The sequence below is a fragment of the Rutidosis leptorrhynchoides genome, chromosome 7, assembly GCF_046630445.1.
Source record: "Rutidosis leptorrhynchoides isolate AG116_Rl617_1_P2 chromosome 7, CSIRO_AGI_Rlap_v1, whole genome shotgun sequence".
Classification (NCBI taxonomy): Eukaryota; Viridiplantae; Streptophyta; class Magnoliopsida; order Asterales; family Asteraceae; genus Rutidosis; species Rutidosis leptorrhynchoides.
In genome coordinates, this window is record NC_092339.1 from 4585202 (window position 1) to 4606212 (window position 21011).

At 34.0% G+C, this 21011-nt stretch overlaps 1 protein-coding gene and 1 long non-coding RNA gene across 3 annotated transcripts; one reads left to right on the forward strand and one right to left on the reverse strand.

Moving 5' to 3' along the window:
* Positions 1–11407: 11407 nt before the first annotated feature.
* Positions 11408–15257, forward strand: LOC139856904 (7-deoxyloganetin glucosyltransferase-like). The gene is made up of 2 exons (XM_071845615.1): positions 11408–11919; positions 13915–15257. The coding sequence occupies exons 1-2, from the start codon at positions 11412–11414 to the stop codon at positions 14847–14849; spliced, it is 1443 nt and encodes a 480-aa protein (XP_071701716.1). The 5' UTR covers positions 11408–11411; the 3' UTR covers positions 14850–15257.
* Positions 15258–15290: 33 nt separating this feature from the next.
* LOC139856905 (uncharacterized) lies at positions 15291–17851 on the reverse strand. 2 transcript variants are annotated; one of them, XR_011762217.1, is made up of 6 exons: positions 16804–17851; positions 16545–16657; positions 16398–16449; positions 16056–16142; positions 15648–15885; positions 15291–15349 (listed from the first exon to the last, which is right to left on the reverse strand). It is a non-coding gene; the product is annotated as an uncharacterized lncRNA (long non-coding RNA). The 2 variants fall into 2 exon arrangements; XR_011762218.1 differs by having other exon boundaries at positions 16398–16463.
* Between the last annotated feature and the right edge of the window lie 3160 nt (positions 17852–21011).

A 21011-nucleotide genomic window follows, 5' to 3' on the forward strand; every position in this document is an offset into this window, starting at 1 on the left:
GTTTCATATATACAATTACCTTTGATTACTCTCGACGATTCATGAACAATTATATGTATGTATATATATATGTACAAGTAAAAACGACTTTCCTACAGTAAAACCCTATTTGCTACAGTAAAAATTACTTTGCTACAGTAAAACACAATTTGCTACAGTAAAACACTATTTGCTACAGTGAAACCGTATTTTGCTACAATTTGCTACAGTGAAACACTATTTGCTACAGTAAAACACTATTTGCTACAGTAAAACACTATTTGCTACAGTAAACACTATTTGATGTCGACGAACTAGCAAACAAAAACAGAAAAGGCGGCCATGCGATCGCATGGCAAAAACACTGAAAACTCATGCGATCGCATGAGCTACAGTAAATCGAAAAGTACTATAAAAGGTCAGTTTTGCTCGACGAATTTTTCATAATAATTTCTTTACGTAAATTTTATATTTATAATTATAATTATAATTTTAATTTTAAGTTTAATAATAATAAAGTATATTCGAGGGTATTTTTAATTCGGGTTTCAAACCGTTTTAAAATAAGGAAATTTTGGGTATTGTTCGGGGTATTGTTCTTGAATCCAAGACTAACCATACAGTCGTCTACCATCATTACGTCTACGCAATTTGCCTACAATATTGAATCGCAATATTGAACTGTGAGTTATAGTCTCCCTTTTTAAATACTTTAAATATTTTTGGGCTGAGAATACATGCAATTTATTTTAAACGCAATAAGACACAAGTACATACAAAATTCTACACTGAGTTAAGCCGAAAATCCCTTAGCTTTGGTAACTAGTAGCTGCCAGTACATAGGATATGGACTGGTGGGCGCGAATAATTGTATATGGATCCATAGGGCTTGACATCCCCGTCCGAGCTAGAGCGCTAGCCTTTTAACGGACGTATGTTATTTGAGTTTAAGACACGTTGGTTTGCGTGTATTAAAACGAATGGGGTAATTATCACTATAGCGTTAAGTTTAGTTACCAGGGTGCTCTGTTACGTAGAATCTATTGATAAACTTTTGATGAAATCTTGTGGTCTATCTTTATACATGTTTATGACTCGAGCAATTAAACCTATAACTCACCAACATTCGTGTTGACTTTTTAGCATGTTTTATTCTCAGGTCCTTAGAGTGCTTCCGCTGTGATGTGCTTATTGCCTGCATAGAGTCTCTCATGCTTTGTACAAAGTTTATTGCATTCAAAATAAAACTGCGTTGTGTAATAAATAATTGGACTGTGATGTCAACCTGTAAATTAAAGACTTATGTATTTCGGGGTTTTGCTTATACCTAAGCACTTGCCCACATGTTTATAACTTTCTATGTTTAGAAAGTCACTTATTTTAATGAATGCAATATTTTATCAAAACGTATCATATAGAGGTCAAAACCTCACTGTGGAATCAATGATTAACGTGCCGCGTCAATAGCGATTTTGACGGGTCGTTACAGTTGGTATCAGAGCTTGAGGTCATAGGGAACCAGAAATTACATTAGTGTGTTTAACTGGTAATTGTTAGGATGTATTAGTGAGTCTGGACTATGACCATATTTGTTTTTACTGATTTTTGCTTATCATTTGGTCAAAAACATTATATGTAATATATTTATATGCTAACGTAATTGTTGTTTCAATTATGTGATAGATGACTTCCTCTAATCCTATCATTTTGTACGACTCGGAATCGGACACTGAATCTATTCTATCCACAACTGAAAAGGGCGTTCCAATACCTATTAAAGAAGAAATTGTGTTAGCCGGGGAATCTCAACTCCCGGTAAACCCAGAGGAGGTTCCAGCTCCACCCAACTCTAGTTTTCTGGAGCCACAGTATCGTTGGCATGGACCCATGATCCCTGGAGTAAACGAGTATCGTCCATTTCTAAACAAATATGGACATTGGTCCAGATATACCGCCGACGGGCGGGTTGTGCCGATTACGCCTGGCAGATTTCGGTTCATGACCACCGGTACATATTCTTGCAGTTCGTCATCATATTCTCCTACACATGACTCAGACAGTTCATCATCAGACGAGATCAGTAAGGAGGAGGATTTCGCTAATGAAATAAAAGAGATCACTAAGGAGAAATTCCAACTTGCTATAGATAATAAAAACAACCACAATAATAAAATGTCCTTAATTATTAAAAAAGAACAGGACCATTCGATCCGTAACCACCCTTATTGAATTAAACCCACTGAGGCAACGGGTACCTCAAAACCCCAACCAAAAATAAAATACACTGCCAGAATGTCTGTCGGACCATGTGCACACAAACAATTGGCAGAGAGAACCAAATGGGAAGAAGTTTCTAATAGTTCTGAATAAACGACCTCGCAACCATAAATCTTCCATGCGCTATTTTATTGCTTATGTGTGCTACTCTATCTTGTTATGTAAAATAAGCATATGTAAAATATCAGTATTGTATGGTATTGTATTATTTTGGTTTATTAATAATAAATGCATGGAATGATTATTTGTGTTATTAATACTTCTTATTATTATTATTACATAATAATGTAGTAACTCGCTATAATTTTTCATAGTGGAATATTATTAGGATTTTAGTAGTTAATTCCTTGTACTAGCTATTATGTATGAACTTAACGGGTAGGTAATACCCTAGAAATAATTATAAAATGCTAATAAGAAGAAAAGGCTTTTATAATAATCGGTTCATATTATTAATATGCTACGATTAACTATTGACAACTCATTTTACCTATACTATTCTATATGATTAAATTATATCTGTTGTGTTTATTGAAGAACATGTCTCAAATGTCGGATGCTGAGTTTGAGCAACTAGTCGAGAAACGTGTGAATGAAAGAATTGCTGCAGCCGAGGCAGCAAAAGCAACAGCCGAAGCAGCAGCCAAAGCAGCAGCCGTAAACACAAACTCACGAAACGGATGCTCATACAAAACTTTTCAAGGATGCAAACCACAGACGTTTAGTGGAACCGAGGGACCAGTCGGTTTAACCCGATGGTTTGAAAAGATGGAGTCCGTTTTCAAAATCAGTAATTGTGCGAACGGAGACAAGTCAAAGTATGCTTCGTGTACGTTGCAAGACGGTGCACTTACTTGGTGGAACAATTATGCTAAAGCAGAAGGAATAGATACGGCATATGATATCTCTTGGGAAGAACTGAAAAAGATGTTAATCGAGGAGTACTGTCCTCGAAACGAGATCAGAAAAATGGAATCTGAGTTATGTAATCTGAAGGTTATCGGCGCGAATCTTAATAACTATGAAAAGCGTTTCATGGAACTAGCCTTGTTGTGTCCCGAATTGGTGCCAAACGAGAAACGAAAGATAGAAATGTATATTGACGGTTTATCGATCAATATCAAAGGAAATGTTACATCGTCCAAACCAAAAACGATGCAGGAAGCCATGAAAATGGCACACCAACTCATGGACCAGATCACAGAGAGTTCGATTAAGGCACCAATTACCGAAGTCAAGACAACTGAAGGAAAGAGGAAATGGGAAGACTATAAGGGCAAAAGTACTCACCTGAAGAAACAAGAAACTTTTAAAGGTAAACAAGATGGGGCAACTGCAAGTCCAAACTATAAGGGACCTCATCCGTTCTGCAAAAGGTGTTACACACATCATGCAGGCTATTGCCAAGTGGTCTGTGATAAGTGCAACAAGAAAGGACATGTGGCGAAAGATTGTTATGCCACCGTTTATGAAGTAAAGACAAAATTGACCGATGTCAAGAAATGTTATGGATGCGGGAAGTCTGGTCACTTTATAAATCAATGCCCTGATAAGGAGAAGAACAAAGAACCCGCACGTGGGAGGGCATTTAATGTTAGTGCCAGTAAAGCAGGTGAGGATCCTAATCTTGTAACGGGTACGTTTACCGTTAATAATCAACTAGCTTCTATTATGTTTGATACGGGTGCTGATAGAAGTTATATGTGTAAAGACTTTAGTTTTAAACTAAAATGTGCATCATTACCTCTAGACGATAAATATACTATTGAATTAGCTAATGGTAAACTGATAAAAGCCGATAAAATTTGCCATGGTTGCGAAATGAATCTCGCTGGTGAAACCTTCAAAATCGATTTGATACCCGTAGAACTAGGAAGTTTTGACGTAATCGTTGGCATGGACTGGATGTCCAAAACAAGAGCGGAAGTTGTTTGCGCTGAGAAAGCAATCCGCATCCCTCGTAAGGATGAAACGTCATTAATGATTTATGGGGAGAAGAGCAACTCAAAGCTGAACTTTATCAGCTGTATGAAGGCCCAGAAACTTATAAGAAAAGGTTGTTATGCTATTCTGGCACACGTAAAGAAGATCGATACTGAAGAAAGAAGCATTAATGACATGCCGGTTGTAAGAGAATATTCTGGAGTATTTCCAGAAGAATTACCGGGGCTACCTCCACACAGATGTGTAGAATTCCATATTGATCTCATACCAGGAGCTGCACCTGTAGCCCGATCTCCATATAGACTTGCACCTTCAGAAATGCAAGAATTACAAGACCAGTTGCAAGAATTATCGGACCGTGGATTTATTCGTCCTAGTTTTTCACCTTGGGGTGCTCCTATTCTGTTCGTCAAGAAGAAGGATGGATCTATGAGAATGTACATAGATTACCGAGAATTAAATAAATTAACGATCAAGAATCGGTACCCATTACCGAGGATTGATGATTTGTTTGATCAATTGCAAAGATCAAGTGTTTATTCTAAGATTGATCTACGCTCCGGATATCATCAGCTGAGAGTGAAGGAAGAAGATGTTCCTAAAACAGCGTTCAGAACCCGTTACGGTCACTATGAATTTTTAGTCATGCCTTTTGGATTGACTAATGCTCCAGCAGTATTCATGGATCTAATGAATCGCATCTGTAGACCGTATTTAGACAAATTTGTCATTGTTTTTATCGATGACATATTGATTTACTCGAAGAACAAGGAAGAACATGAGCAACACTTAAGACTGGTACTAGAGATACTCAAGAAAGAAGAATTGTACGCAAAATTTTCGAAGTGTGATTTCTGGTTACAAGAAGTACAATTTTTGGGCCATGTTGTCAGTAAACATGGAATTAAAGTTGACCCCGCCAAGATCGAAGCCATTAGTAAATGGGAAACACCGAAGACTCCAACACAAATCCGCCAATTTTTAGGTCTTGCTGGTTACTACCGAAGATTCATTCAAGATTTCTCTAGAATCGCCAAACCCTTAACTGCATTGATCAAAAGGGAAAGAAGTATGATTCGTCCACGGAACAGGAATCCTCATTCCAGTTATTAAAGAAGAAGTTAACGTCTGCACCCATTTTGTCATTACCGGAAGGAAATGATGATTTCGTGATCTATTGTGACGCTTCGCGCCAAGGTTTAGGATGTGTATTAATGCAACGCACAAAAGTTATCGCATATGCCTCACGACAACTAAAAATTCATGAAAAGAACTATACGACGCACGATTTGGAACTTGGAGCAGTAGTTTTTGCACTCAAAATATGGAGACACTATCTATATGGCACCAAGTGTACAGTGTACACCGACCATAAGAGTCTTCAGCATATTTTTGATCAAAAACAACTCAATATGAGGCAACGTCGCTGGGTAGAGTTGTTAAACGATTGCGATTGTGAAATCCGTTACCACCCCGGAAAAGCTAATGTTGTAGCTGATGCCCTAAGTCGAAAAGAAAGAGTAAAACCTCTTAGGGTCCGAGCTTTGAATATTACAATTCGTACTGATCTCACAAAGCAAATTCAAGCAGCACAGTTAGAAACTTTAAAAGAAGAAAACGAAAAAGGTGAAATGAGAAAAGGGTTAGAAAAACAACTTGAAGTAAAAGCCGATGGAACCCTGTATTTTGCTGGTAGGATATGGGTACCAAGACATGGTAACCTAAGGCAACTAGTACTAGATGAAGCACACAAAACGAGGTACTCAATTCACCCAGGAAATGGAAAAATGTACCACGATCTCAAGAAGTTCTATTGGTGGCCTAATATGAAGACAGAAATTGCTACTTATGTAAGCAAATGTTTGACGTGTGCAAAGGTTAAAGCTGAGCACCAAAAGCCGTCAGGATTACTGCAACAACCAGAAATTCCGCAGTGGAAATGGGAAATAATAACCATGGATTTCATTACGAAATTGCCAAGGACTGCAAGTAGTCATGATACTATTTGGGTGATAGTTGATCGTCTAACTAAATCAGCTCACTTCTTACCAATAAAGGAGACAGACAGTATGGAGAAATTAGCACGCCTATATTTGAAGGAAGTAGTTTCCAGGCATGGTGTACCCATCTCCATCATATCTGATCGCGACACCCGATTCACATCACGTTTTTGGCAATCATTACAAAAAGCATTGGGAACTCGATTAGATATGAGCACCGCTTATCACCCACAGACAGATGGTCAAAGTGAAAGAACAATACAAACATTAGAAGACATGTTACGGGCATGCGTGATTGACTTTAGAACCAGTTGGGATCGACACTTACCGTTGGCAGAATTTTCATACAATAACAGCTATCATACGAGCATCAACGCAGCACCATTTGAAGCACTTTACGGTAGAAAGTGCATATCTCCTATCTGTTGGAGTGAAGTAGGAGAAAGACAACTTACTGGACCAGAAATTATTCATGAAACCACTGAAAAGATCATTCAAATACAACAGCGATTGAAAACGGCCATGAGTCGCCAAAAGAGTTATGCTGATGTAAGAAGAAAACCGATAGAATTTCAAGTGGGCGACAAAGTCATGTTGAAAGTGTCACCCTGGAAAGGCGTTGTACGATTCGGTAAACGAGGAAAGCTAAGTCCTAGGTACGTAGGACCCTTTGAAATCACCGAAAGAATTGGAACAGTTGCTTATCGATTAAAGCTACCGCAAGAACTTAGTAGTGTTCACAACACATTTTACGTGTCAAATTTGAAGAAATGTTTAGCTGAAGAGGATGTCGTAATTCCTCTTGACGAAATACGAATCAATGATAAACTCCATTTTATCGAAGAACCTGTTGAAATCATGGACCGTGAGGTCAAACAATTAAAACAAAGTAAAATACCGATAGTTAGGGTTCGTTGGAACGCAAGATGAGGACCCGAGTTTACTTGGGAACGTGAAGATCAGATGAAGCAAAAGTATCCACATTTGTTCACTGATATCGCTCATGAAACAGGTACTACTCAAAATTTCGGGACGAAATTTTCTTTAAGGGGGAGGTACTGTGATGACCCGAAAATTTTTGACTTATTTAAACCAATTCTCTATACGATTTATTATTTTAACACGCTAAACAAAGTCTGTTAGATTGAGTCTCAAAATTTTAGAACTGTTTCATATATACAATTACCTTTGATTACTCTCGACGATTCATGAACAATTATATGTATGTATATATATATGTACAAGTAAAAACGACTTTCCTACAGTAAAACCCTATTTGCTACAGTAAAAATTACTTTGCTACAGTAAAACACAATTTGCTACAGTAAAACACTATTTGCTACAGTGAAGCCGTATTTTGCTACAGTGCTACAGTGATTTGCTACAGTAAAACACTATTTGCTACAGTAAACACTATTTGATGTCGACGAACTAGCAAACAAAAACAGAAAAGGCGGTCATGCGATCGCATGGCAAAAACACTGAAAACTCATGCGATCGCATGAGCTACAGTAAATCGAAAAGTACTATAAAAGGTCAGTTTTGCTCGACGAATTTTTCATAATAATTTCTTTACGTAAATTTTATATTTATAATTATAATTATAATTTTAATTTTAAGTTTAATAATAATAAAGTATATTCGAGGGTATTTTTAATTCGGGTTTCAAACCGTTTTAAAATAAGGAAATTTTGGGTATTGTTCGGGGTATTGTTCTTGAATCCAAGACCAACCATACAGTCGTCTACCATCATTACGTCTACGCAATTTGCCTACAATATTGAATCGCAATATTGAACTGTGAGTTATAGTCTCCCTTTTTAAATACTTTAAATATTTTTGGGCTGAGAATACATGCAATTTATTTTAAACGCAATAAGACACAAGTACATACAAAATTCTACACTGAGTTAAACCGAAAATCCCTTAGCTTTGGTAACTAGTAGCTGCCAGTACATAGGATATGGACTGGTGGGCGCGAATAATTGTATATGGATCTATAGGGCTTGACATCCCCGTCCGAGCTAGAGCGCTAGCCTTTTAACGGACGTATGTTATTTGAGTTTAAGACACGTTGGTTTGCTTGTATTAAAACGAATGGGGTAATTATCACTATAGCGTTAAGTTTAGTTACCAGGGTGCTCTGTTAAGTAGAATCTATTGATAAACTTTTGATGAAATCTTGTGGTCTATCTTTATACATGTTTATGACTCGAGCAATTAAACCTATAACTCACCAACATTCGTGTTGACTTTTTAGCATGTTTTATTCTCAGGTCCTTAGAATGCTTCCGCTGTGATGTGCTTGTTGCCTGCATGGAGTCTCTCATGCTTTGTACAAAGTTTATTGCATTCAAAATAAAACTGCGTTGTGTAATAAATAATTGGACTGTGATGTCAACCTGTAAATTAAAGACTTATGTATTTCGGGGTTTTGCTTATACCTAAGCACTTGCCCACATGTTTATGACTTTCTATGTTTAGAAAGTCACTTATTTTAATGAATGCAATATTTTATCAAAACGTATCACATAGAGGTCAAAACCTCACTGTGGAATCAATGATTAACGTGCCGCGTCAATAGCGATTTTGACGGGTCGTTACAACCATAATTTTTGGATATAGTTTCATGTTCATAATAATAATCATTTTCTCAGAATAACAACTTTTAAATCAAAGTTTATCATAGTTTTTAATTAACTAACCCAAAACAGCCCGCGGTGTTACTACGACGGCGTAAATCCGGTTTTACGGTGTTTTTCGTGTTTCCAGGTTTTAAATCATTAAGTTAGCATATCATATAGATATAGAACATGTGTTTAGTTAATTTTAAAAGTCAAGTTAGAAGGATTAACTTTTGTTTGTGAACAAGTTTAGAATTAACTAAACTATGTTCTAGTGATTACGAGTTTAAACCTTCGAATAAGATAGTTTTATATATATGAATCGAATGATGTTATGAACATCATTACTACCTCAAGTTTAGTAGGTAAACCTACTGGAAGTGTCAAGAAATGATCTAGCTTCAAAGGATCTTGGATGGCTTGAAAGTTCTTGAAGTAGGATCATGACACAAAAATAAGTTCAAGTAAGATTTTTACTCGAATTAAGATAGTTTATAGTTATAGAAATTGAATCAAAGTTTGAATATGAATATTACCTTGAATAAGAAAGATAACCTACTGTATATAACAAAGGTTTCTTGATCTTAGATGATTACTTGGAATGGATTAGAAAGCTTGGAAGTAAATTAGTAAACTTGAAGGGATTTTTGAAGTGTTCTTGAAGTGTTCTTCCTATGATGATTATAGCTTGATTCTTGAAGTGATTTTTGATGAAGATGATGATTAACTACTGGAAAAATACGTTCATAATAGTGTGTGTGTGTTGAGAGAGAATTAGAAAGAGAATTGGAAGTGAAATGGAGTGAATGATGAGTGGTAATTGGTGAGTGGTGAGTGGGGTTAAAAGGAGCTCTAGTTAGTTGACTAGCTCATGGTAGAAGTTAAAATTGATTAGTCATACATGACATAATCAAGAGTGGAATCCCATGCTAGTTCCTATTGGTATATACCCATAGTAAGTACGTTTTGAAGCTGTGTATAATACGGGTAAGAATACGACTAGAATTCTTGATGAAAGAAAAGAATGGGAAAGTAACTGTAACCATTTTCGTTAAGTATGAGTGTTTTGATATATGTCTTGAAGTCTTCCAAAAGTATTTTAATACATCTAAATACACTACATGTATATACATTTTAACTGAGTCGTTAAGTCATCGTTAGTCGTTACATGTAAGTGTTGTTTTGAAACCTTTAAGTTAACGATCTCAATTAATGTTGTTAACCCATTGTTTATTATATCTAATGAGATGTTAAATTATTATATTATCATGATATTATGATATATTAATATATCTTAATATGATATATATACATTTAAATGTCGTTACAACGATAATCGTTACATATATGTCTCGTTTCGAAATCCTTAAGTTAGTAGTCTTGTTTATATGTATATAACTCATTGTTAATATACTTATGGAGATACTTACTTATCATAATCTCATGTTAACCATATGTATATCCATATATATATCGTCATGTCATTTTTACAAGTTTTAACGTTCGTGAATCGCCGGTCAACTTGGGTGGTCAATTGTCTATATGAAACATATTTCAATTAATCAAGTCTTAACAAGTTTGATTGCTTAACATGTTGGAAACATTTAATCATGTAAATATCAATCTCAATTAATATATATAAACAAGGAAAAGTTCGGGTCACTACAAATGTGCTGGTTCATAGGAGAGTTTTCTCGCTTACAAAAAAAAAAGGGATTATACGTGCGTTTTTGAATAATTATGTAAAAGTTTATGGTTTCTTCCATATTTACACATAATTTTCAAATTTATTTTTTAAATGATTTAATCATCGAGTAACCCTGAATTGATGATAACTCCCTCTAAAATCTCGACTGAATTGATGATAACTCCCTCTAAAATCTCGACTGATTACTCGCCGAATAGTAAGTTTTACAACCTTGATATAAGACCAAACCCCAATTGTAGAAGTAGTGCAAATATAGGACTAAACCCAAAGATTACATGGTAGATAAGTTAATCAGATGAAATAGTGATTTTACATACAAGCCAAATTGATAATACAAAAACCGTTCAGTTTCAATATATGCACAACAATTTCAACCACAAAAATGGAAATGAATCGTTATTAAGTATATGAAATATTATGATTATGATAGATTAAGGTACATTGTGTAGTGTTACACGTGATTGAAGTTTTATTCTCCTCAATTTGCCGAGGAATGGTTGATTTGCCACTACTTAGCATTGCTCCATTCCATTATCTTAAAAGGTCTAATTTACCACTAAAAGTAAAAACAAATAAATTTATCTATATCTATATTATACATCAATTAAGTGTATTTTACAACATATGAATACGTGTTTATGTTAAATTTATCAACTTAAGATGATAAATTAATAGCCACTCATCTCGAAAAGAATACACATGCTTTTTGTATTATTTGAGGTACACATTGTTGTTTGGTAACACCCATGTGCCGATGTGCGCTTATTAATTAATTTTATAAAAACGTACAAAACCATACCACTCATATGCTAAAACTTGGTGCATATATATTTGTGCATATTAGAGTAGAAGCCTCAAAAAACAAGCTAGATTCATTCAATGGGTTCACAACAAGAGAAAAAACCACGCGCATTATGCATACCAGCCCCATTACAAGGTCACATTAACCCAATGCTAAAACTTGCCAAAATCCTTCATTCAAAAGGTTTCGATATCACATTCGTCAACACCGAATTCAACCACCAACGACTCCTTCGGTCTCAAGGAGTCGATGCGCTAAATGGTCTCCCATCGTTTCGTTTCGAGACCATTCCTGATGGGCTTCCACCGCCTAAAAACAAAGATGCAACCCAAGATATACCATCTCTAGCCAAGTCTACTGATGAAACTTGTTTAGGCCCGTTTAAAGATGTATTAGCCAAAGTTAACAACGAGTCTTGTAACCCGGTGAGTTGCATAGTGTCTGATATGCTTATGGGATTCACCCTATCTGCGGCCGAAGAATTCGGTATCCCGGAAATATTACTATGGACCAGTAGTGCTAGTTCCTTAATATGTTACAGTCATTATCGAAGTCTTTTGGAAAAGGGTTTGATGCCCCTTAAAGGTATAGTACTTGTTACATGTTCCCCTGTTTTTCTTTCATAGTACTCCTTTAGATTTAAAAATATTATCCCTTCATTTGAAATGGGGGATTTGAAATGGGGGATGATTCTCACACACACTTTTTTGATCCTCACACACCTATTTTAACCTTTTACTCTTCTAATAATACTCAATTGGTGTGTGAGGATCAAAAAAGTGTGTGTGAGAATCATCCCCCATTTGAAATAAGTTTAACTGAATTTATTTAAATAATAATAAATAATGGATATTATAAGGGTAAATTATAAGATTTAATATTACTTAATAATTATTTTTTATATGTGGTAATCTTCTATAATGAGTATATATAAATAGTATGATGAATATTTTTTTGGACCAATGAAGTATATCTTTATTGTAGTTACATATGTGAAGTTTTCTTGGTTCGTTTTCAATCTTATCTAGCTACTAGCTATATGTGAATAATAATTTTTATTATCTACAAATATATAAATATAAAAAAGTGAACAGAAATAAGAAAAAAAGACGAGAGAATTATGATTGTGTCACTTATATTTATTATTTAGTTTATATTAGATGTTGAAGTACTATTTTTGCATCTCCATGACCAAATCAGCTCACATTAAGTTAAGAATACTTATCAATAGTTGATCCAATTTGATTGCTTTACTAGTTCCTTGTTTAGCAAGATTGTCTAATACTGAACTAGGTGTTGATGCATATTTTGTATGACCGTCGCTGGGCGAATAACGTTTATTCTTACATTGTACACCTAGATGTATTACACGCGTGAAACTGATCAGTTACAGGAGCATATGTGACTGTTGGGCCGAATGTTGGGCAAATCATGTCGATAGGCCCATTAGGGTTATCTAAGCCTAGGTCGTCTATATATATTAGTTTCACATGTGTTTTAGGGTTAAGAGAGTAACCCTAATTGGGGTCAAGCTAGAACCCTAATTTGAAAGAGCCGTTTTGGCGATTCCCGTGCATAGGGGAGATCATGCTCGATCTCCCCTGACCAACCGATGTTTCTCCGTTTAAATCAATTGTAAGTATAACGTTTATATCAATAATATTGATTTATGTTTGATTCATTGTGTTTATTTTTTCCGTCTTTGATCTACACTAGGGATTATTTATATTTATAATTATATTTATAAACTATTTAATCGGTAAATTAAAAGTCAATCAATAATATTCGCTTTCAGTATATATAAGCGTATGTGGGAGTCTATTAGCCGAAAAATTATGGATTTACATCTAGTAAAACACAATTATATGTGTGTGATTTGTACATTTATATGTCTAATAATAAGTGAGTTAAATTGTGGAGTTTTTATCTATCAGGGGGGAAAATGAACAAATTTCTTTAGATATGAATGTGTCATGTGTACACTGACCTTGTTTGGTGTGGTAATAATAACGATAAGTAATGGTATGTATTAAATATATCTACCAAGTTTAAAATTGTGTCACATAATTATTTCTAGTACTGCGACTGACACCGGTACATCATCCATATTTTGTTTTTTAAATAAAGGATAAGGTTTTTGTGGTAAAAAATGAAAGCAAAATCCTTCCAATCGATATCTTGTCGCCGGTTATTGGGTTTTATTTAGCTATTTGTCATTTTTTTAGTGATCTCTGAGTTTAAATATATCGTGACTAGTGAAGGGCTTGAATAGTGGCAGATTAATCTTTTATTTACTCACCAGAATAAAAATGCTGGTTTTTCAAGTAACCTGAAAAGAGAAAACCTTGATACTTTTTATTTACATGATCTTTAACTTTAACTTTAACTTGTACGGATTTTATATGTTCGCTAAACATGCGTTTTTTTTTCCGGACACCCTTAAAAAACTGAAGTGTAGTTGCACACATGCACTCAATACCCCTGCACGGGTGCCACTAGCAACAACCATGTGACCCACTTAATTAGGTTATATGTTAAATTTTTTGTTACCTACAGCTGATCCAATTTCTTTGTTTACAGATCCGAGTTTTTTAGCTAATGGTTATTTAGACGCGGTCATTGATATACCTACTATGTCCGGTATACGTCTGAAAGATCTTCCACCGTTCATAAGAAAGATCTACCCTGGCGACGAGTTCATGGTCCAATTTTTGTGCTCACAAGTAAAGAGAGCGAAACTAGCTTCCGCTATCATTTTCAACACATTCGATACACTCGATAATGAAGTTTTGGATTCACTCTCTACAATGTACCCTCCATGCTATGAGATTGGCCCTTTGCATATACTTGAAGAAAATATCGGGGACAAATCTCTTGCATCATTCAAATCAAACTTGTGGAAAGAAGAACATGAATGTTTAAAATGGCTAGATTCACAAGCACCATTATCCGTTAATTATGTCAACTTTGGTAGCATTACGGTTATGACACCTCAACAACTAGTCGAATTCTGTTGGGGACTTGCTAAGAGTAATTGTCCATTTCTTTGGGTGATACGACCTGACCTCGTGATTGGTGACTCTGCTGTTCTGCCACAAGAGTTTGTGAACGAGACTCGTGATAGAGGGATGTTGGTTGGATGGTGCCCGCAAGAAGAAGTTTTAAATCATCCGTCAATTGGAGGATTTTTAACACATTGTGGATGGAACTCAACGCTTGAAAGCATATCTAGTGGTGTACCGATGATATGTTGGCCTTTTTTCGCGGACCAACAAACGAATTGTTGGTGGAGTTGTAACAAGTGGGGTGTAGGTATGGAGATTAACGCTGATGTAAAGAGTGATGAAGTTGCGAAAATGGTGATTGAGTTGATGAATGGAGAAAAAGGGAATGAGATGAGAAAGAATGCAATTGAATTGAAGAATAAGGCTAAGGAGGCTTGTGCTCATCCTTTAGGCTCATCGATGATTAATTTGGAGAGATTAATCAAGTTGATGCAATCATTTTCAGAATGATTATCAAAACATTGATTTATTTATCATGTGTTTCATAGTATGATATGAAACTAGTTCTTGTATTTATGGGCTGAATTTATCTATTTTTAATTAAACAAGCATGAGGCCACCCGCGCATTGCGGCGGTAGTATGTTCCTGTTATGTAAGCAAAGCGAGCTATATAGCCTGTTTTCGAATACTTTTTTTCTATAGCCGAAACCAATGAGTGTGTAGTGATTCAGAAAGGAAGTGAGGCTTGCTATTGCAGCACCGTCTGACATGAACGCTTTGAAGCAATAACTTCAATTATATATGTAATTGTTTGTTTGCTTGGTTACAGTGATGGTTAGTATGATGTTCGATATTTGTTAGAACTAAAAAATTAAAAAGTACTGTAATAGCTTAAGGATGTAATCTAAGTTTTTACATGCATGTGGGAGTGTATAGCTGCTTGCGTCGGCAAGTAGGTCAGTAATTAAATTGGAAGATGTGTGTCGATCCTTCAAGACGACAACAATACCTGCAAAAACAAAACAAAAACAAAAAAAAACCGAAAACAATGAATATAGTTTTGTTGGGTAATAATGATTGTCGTTATGATAGTAGCACTATCGAGATAAACTTGAAACTATTCTAAATGCCGAAAATGGTACAAACCATTTAAGTGCTTTACCTATCCTTCATCTATCTCTAAAAGAAAATATAGCATGTTTAAGACTTACAATGATAAACTCAAAGATTAACAACATTCAGGATTAAACAGATTAGAATAAATTATTACTCTGTAGTTATATTCAATTAAAAAAAAAAGGTCATACCTCATAATTGTAAAGAGGCAAAGTAGTTTTTCTTGTCTTCGGTTTAAAGTGTGATAGTGGAGCTATCATTTATCAGCGTTTCTTTCTGGGTTACTTTGGTACTGCTGCAGTTAGCAAGACTGGCACGCACAATGGTATTTCAGCGCGCGACTCAACAAAACATCATGGTTTTACAACCATGGGTGTAACACCAGCCAGAAGAGTGGCATACCAACTGAAACCCGACACAATAAAACACCTAAAAGAACACGACAACGATTAAAACGCGAGGTCAGAAATGAAGCCAAAAGCTGAAGACACCTAAATTGAGAGGAATATCTACTAAACCACTAAAAATGAACCATATAAAGCAGGTGGATCAAATAAAACTCAAAAATCAACAATGGATAATAAAAAAAGCTTACTTACATCAGTTGTAAGTTGAGTCGAGAACGTGACCACAAACACGTTTTCGAACCAACTGATTATCATCTTTGGAACACAACCTTTAATTAACTGTAACCCAAAAATACAACCATGAAGAACTTTAATAGACATTAATAGCATATGAACATGAAACTTACTTTACTTTCATGAGTTTTGCATTTGGTACCCAAAAGAAAAGTGCAACTTAGTTACAATATGTTTTATGTTATGTAGTTAAAATAGAATTACAATATGTCACAATGTACATATACATATGTGTATACATTATATTAAAGATAAAGCTAAAAGGTTGCTATAAAACATAAAACAAAGTAAGTCACGAACCTCATCGTCTTCGTCTATGAGAATCATGTTATGGTAATATATTTGGGTTAAGCTGCATATTGTCAACTTCAAATTTCATTTATACAACAATTTAGAACACAATGATTTATTAGATATCATATATATTCTCAAATATTATGAACTGACCAAAATTATGTTTGTAAGACAGTTGATCTAGTGCCAACTTATAGTGAAGACCCGAGAAACTGAACATTCACTAATGGCAACATAACCAACACGAAGCAGCTAAACCATCACTCCTGATTCAAATGTAGTACATCAATAGAAATCATCATTAGCGCAAGTAACAATAAATTGCAATATAATAAGTCGTAGTATAATATAAAGTAGTTGCAACTCTAATAAAAGAGGCTTTGATCAGCTCAAATAACAAATCAATACTTACACTAACTGCAATATGTCATAACTAATTAGATAGGCTCAGATCTGGAATTCGGGGGGTTAAGGGAAAAAAATCCGAAAACCGCCATGGCTGCAAACACACAGTTGCACAGTTCTTATGCCATCCAGTTTTTGCCTTGCCAAGATGCAAGTCGGATCTTCAAAATTCCCAAATCATTTACTCAGTTAATAGCACCGATCATCACAGCCTTTTTTTTTTTTTTTTACCATACATCAGTGTTATCAGTTTGCAACGTAGGCTTGTACAGGCTTGAATAGTCAGTGGAAACATTACGCCAGTTAAGAGCGGTGTACCTAATCCATTCAAGCATATTAACCAAAATAGTGAACAAATGGAGAGGAACTAAAATCTATATTGTATATTAGCTACAGCAAATGGAGATGAAGCAAGATCTAAAGAAGTCAATTGATTATACCTGCGAGGGTCAGATATATATATGTAGCTATAACTAAAAGAAGGTGAATTGCTATGACTATTGACTACAACTCAAAGGTTGCCATGCCAAAATACAATTCAGTTTATCTGGAAGTAAGTCCCATCTAAGAAACAATAATAATTAGAATCTCATTGGTTGTAACATCAACAAAGTGACAGATTTAACAGAAGAAACCCATGGGCTAAAACCAATGCAAACCACCGCAACGTTTAAAACTCCCTAAAAAAAACACTGAATTTTTAGCCAAAAAAAAAAAACATCGATTATGTTTCCATAAATACCGTCAACGGCCAACCAACTACGACAACGAAGGTGACGGCATAAACCGCCACAACGACGGCCATAGATGGTACCGTGTCATCGCCATCGCCGTCAATTTCCATCAGTATCGTCGAACGATTGTAACAGCGGATAACCATACCAACTACGGCGATGACGGTAGCGTCATAAACCACCACAACGACGGCCATAGAAGGTACGGTGTCATCAACGCCGTCATCACCATCGTTGAATCAGAATAGAAAATTAGGGCAAAATATAAATACACACTATAGAAGGGATGGCCATCCTTGAGATAAACTCATGAATGGCCCTGCGCATTGTAATGACCCGGAAATTTCTGACCAAATTTAAACTCCAATCTCTATATGTTTCCGACACGATAAGCAAAAACCCTAATGTTGAGTCTAGAAAGTCTGAAATTTATATCTGGATAATTAGATTACCCTTTTGATCATGCCTGACGATTCACGAACATTTATGTGTTGTAATATATATAATCTATAGATACGAACATTAGTTAGTATTATTATTATTATTATCAACAAATATTATGATGGGTAGTATTATATTATTATTAGTATTAATAAACATATTATTGTTATTGTTTTATTATGATGGTTATTAGTGAACTTATTAAGATTATTAACTTTATGATTACTAATATTACTACTATTTATAATTAGTATTAATACCAATTTTAAAGATGTGAATTTAATATATAAAATGTTATATTATTATTACTAATATTATTATCATATCAATATTACAATTAGTATTATTATCAGTAAAATTATTATTATCAATGTTTTAATTATTATTATCAGTATCATTAATTTTATTATTATGGTAATATTAGTATTATTATTATTAATTAATATTAAAGAAATTATATTAATTAATATGTATATAATATAAATTAAATCGTATAATAAAATAAAAACATATATAAAGGCATCAATATCAGTATCTGTTTACTTTTATTTTTTTCCTGATATAATGGGATTCCCGTGATTTTCTGTTGGCATTTAACTACACGTCTAGATCAATTATAAACAGATAATTGTTATTAACTTTGTATATATACATTCGATGGTTCCTTATAAGATGTTACTCCTTCTGATTATTAGAAAATAAAAACAGCAATTTATTAAAAACAGTCGGGTTCCTCTGTTTCTGAATAAATTTCCAAAAACTTCGAATCTTCGTTTTAATTAAAATTCTGTAAATGCAAATAGGTTAGTATTCACCTAGTTAACTTTTCTGTAAAATCTCAATTCCCAAAACCATTTATCGATTTCGAATTTTAAGATTCAAATCTTTAATATAAAAAAATCAAACTTATGAACAACAATTAAATTCGAGTTCATGTTTACGTCTCAAGTTCAATTGATGCAACAGAAAGTTTCTAGGAATGAGTTAGAGTATATTTTATGTTAGAAATTTTGTCTGAAATGATCTAGAAATTTAAAAGTGATTTTTAGTTTACCTTGTTCATAACGGGCCTGTTACAGATCGATTTTCATTCCTTCTGTTTAACTAATTTTACCAACTGTTAAAGAGGTTGTTTCTGTATTAATAAGGAACCTAAATCGGTTGTAATGAGTGGTGTTGATGGGTAATTTGTTATGGGTCGACTGAGTGATATAATGAAGAGGAAGATGAACACGAGAAACAGGATATAAGATTTTCAGTTGGATTTAAAAACAGATGTGTAAACATGGTGGAATGGTTTAAAGGTCTGTCGGGATAGCAGATGGCCAAGGGTTCGAGTCTCACATGAGCCACAAATTTTTTTAAAAACCCTTTCCTAAGTTAAGGTAGTTTTCTATTTTATTTGTTTTTCTCTTTTCATTATTATTAATATTATTATTATTATTAGTTACTATTATTATTGCTATGTTAATTGTTAGAATTACCATTATAAATTCAAATTATTATTAGTAATAAAGTTAAAATCATTATATAATTATTAATATCATTATAAGCATTATTATTAATATTATCATGAATAAAAGTATTGAAATCATTATCATAATTATCGTTAATAGAAAAATTAATACTTTTACAATTGTTATTATTATTAATATCATTATTATTATTATTATTATTATTATTATTATTATTATTATTATTATCATCATCATTAATAGAAATATTAACATTATTATCTTTATTAGTAATACTATGTATTATCATTATTATCATTTTACCATTACTAATAATATTTTACTACATATAACACTACATATAACACAACGAAAATTAATATTTTATATAACCAAAATGAATATAAGAAAAAAAATATATATATGTATTATTAATAAAGAGTATATAACTAATAAATCTATATATATATATATATATATATATATATATATATATATATATATATATATATATATATTGTTCGATTACAACTATGTATATTAATAAATATACAAATGATATAGGTTCGTGAATCCGAGGCCAACCTTATACATGATTAATGGTGTTATATGTATTTTTACTACAAAATACAGTATGGTGAGTATATAGTCCCTTTTAAACTCTAAATATTTTTGGGCTGAGAATACATGCGCTGTTTTTATAAATGATTTACGTTATGGACACAAGTGATCGAAAATAAAATCTACGTTGAGTTGATCTATGGCATATTTCTTTATACTTGGTAGCTAATATTTACGTGAGGAGCGTAAACGCGAATCCTGTTGATAGATCTATCGGGCCTGACAACCCCAACCGGGCTGGACGACCAGTTTTAAATGGTTGCACAGTACTTCGTTTCGTTACTACACTTGGTACGGTGTAGGGTTTATTTAAGAATATGCTGCTGTGATTTAAATGTTAAGTATGGTTACCAAGTGCTCAACGACTTTTCCATACACGAGGAGTGTATTATGTTTAACTATATGAAATCTTGTAGTCCATAGTTATAATGCTGCTAGCATCAAACCTATATCTCACCAACTTTATGTTGACGTTTTAAAGCATGTTTATTCTCATGTACGAATTAAGTCTTCCGCTGTGCATTAGCTCATACTAAAGACATTACTTGGAGTCGATCATCGCAATGGAACCAAATGTTGAAGACTTTGTCCAGGTGGATAAGGACGGGTCTTTACATGTGGTATCAGAGCGTTGGTCTTAGTGAACCAGGTCTTGCATTAATGTGTCTGACTAGTAGTTGTTAGGATACATTAATGAGTCTGGACTTTGACCGTGTCTACATGTCAAAAGTGTTGCTTATCATATCTTGTCGGAAACTATGCCTATCATCTTAAGTCTAGACACGTCTTACTGCATTTAGTGCATCGATAGTGTATAGACAAAATTTATATCCTAGCGTATCTGTTACTATAGACATTGCCTGACGTATTTCAAAGATTCTCCGTAATTCACGGGATTTTGGGTATTATAAATACATATGTAAATTATGTATTGAAGAGTACCAAACCCAACTCCTATAATCTAT

Excerpts from the sequence above, each read along its gene's own strand:
- LOC139856904 (XM_071845615.1), top strand. The coding sequence starts at position 11,412 with ATGGGTTCACAACAAGAGAAAAAACCACGCGCATTATGCATACCAGCC. Across the intron at positions 11,920-13,914 it reads GGGTTTGATGCCCCTTAAAG|ATCCGAGTTTTTTAGCTAAT; the intron begins GTATAGTACTTG and ends CTTTGTTTACAG.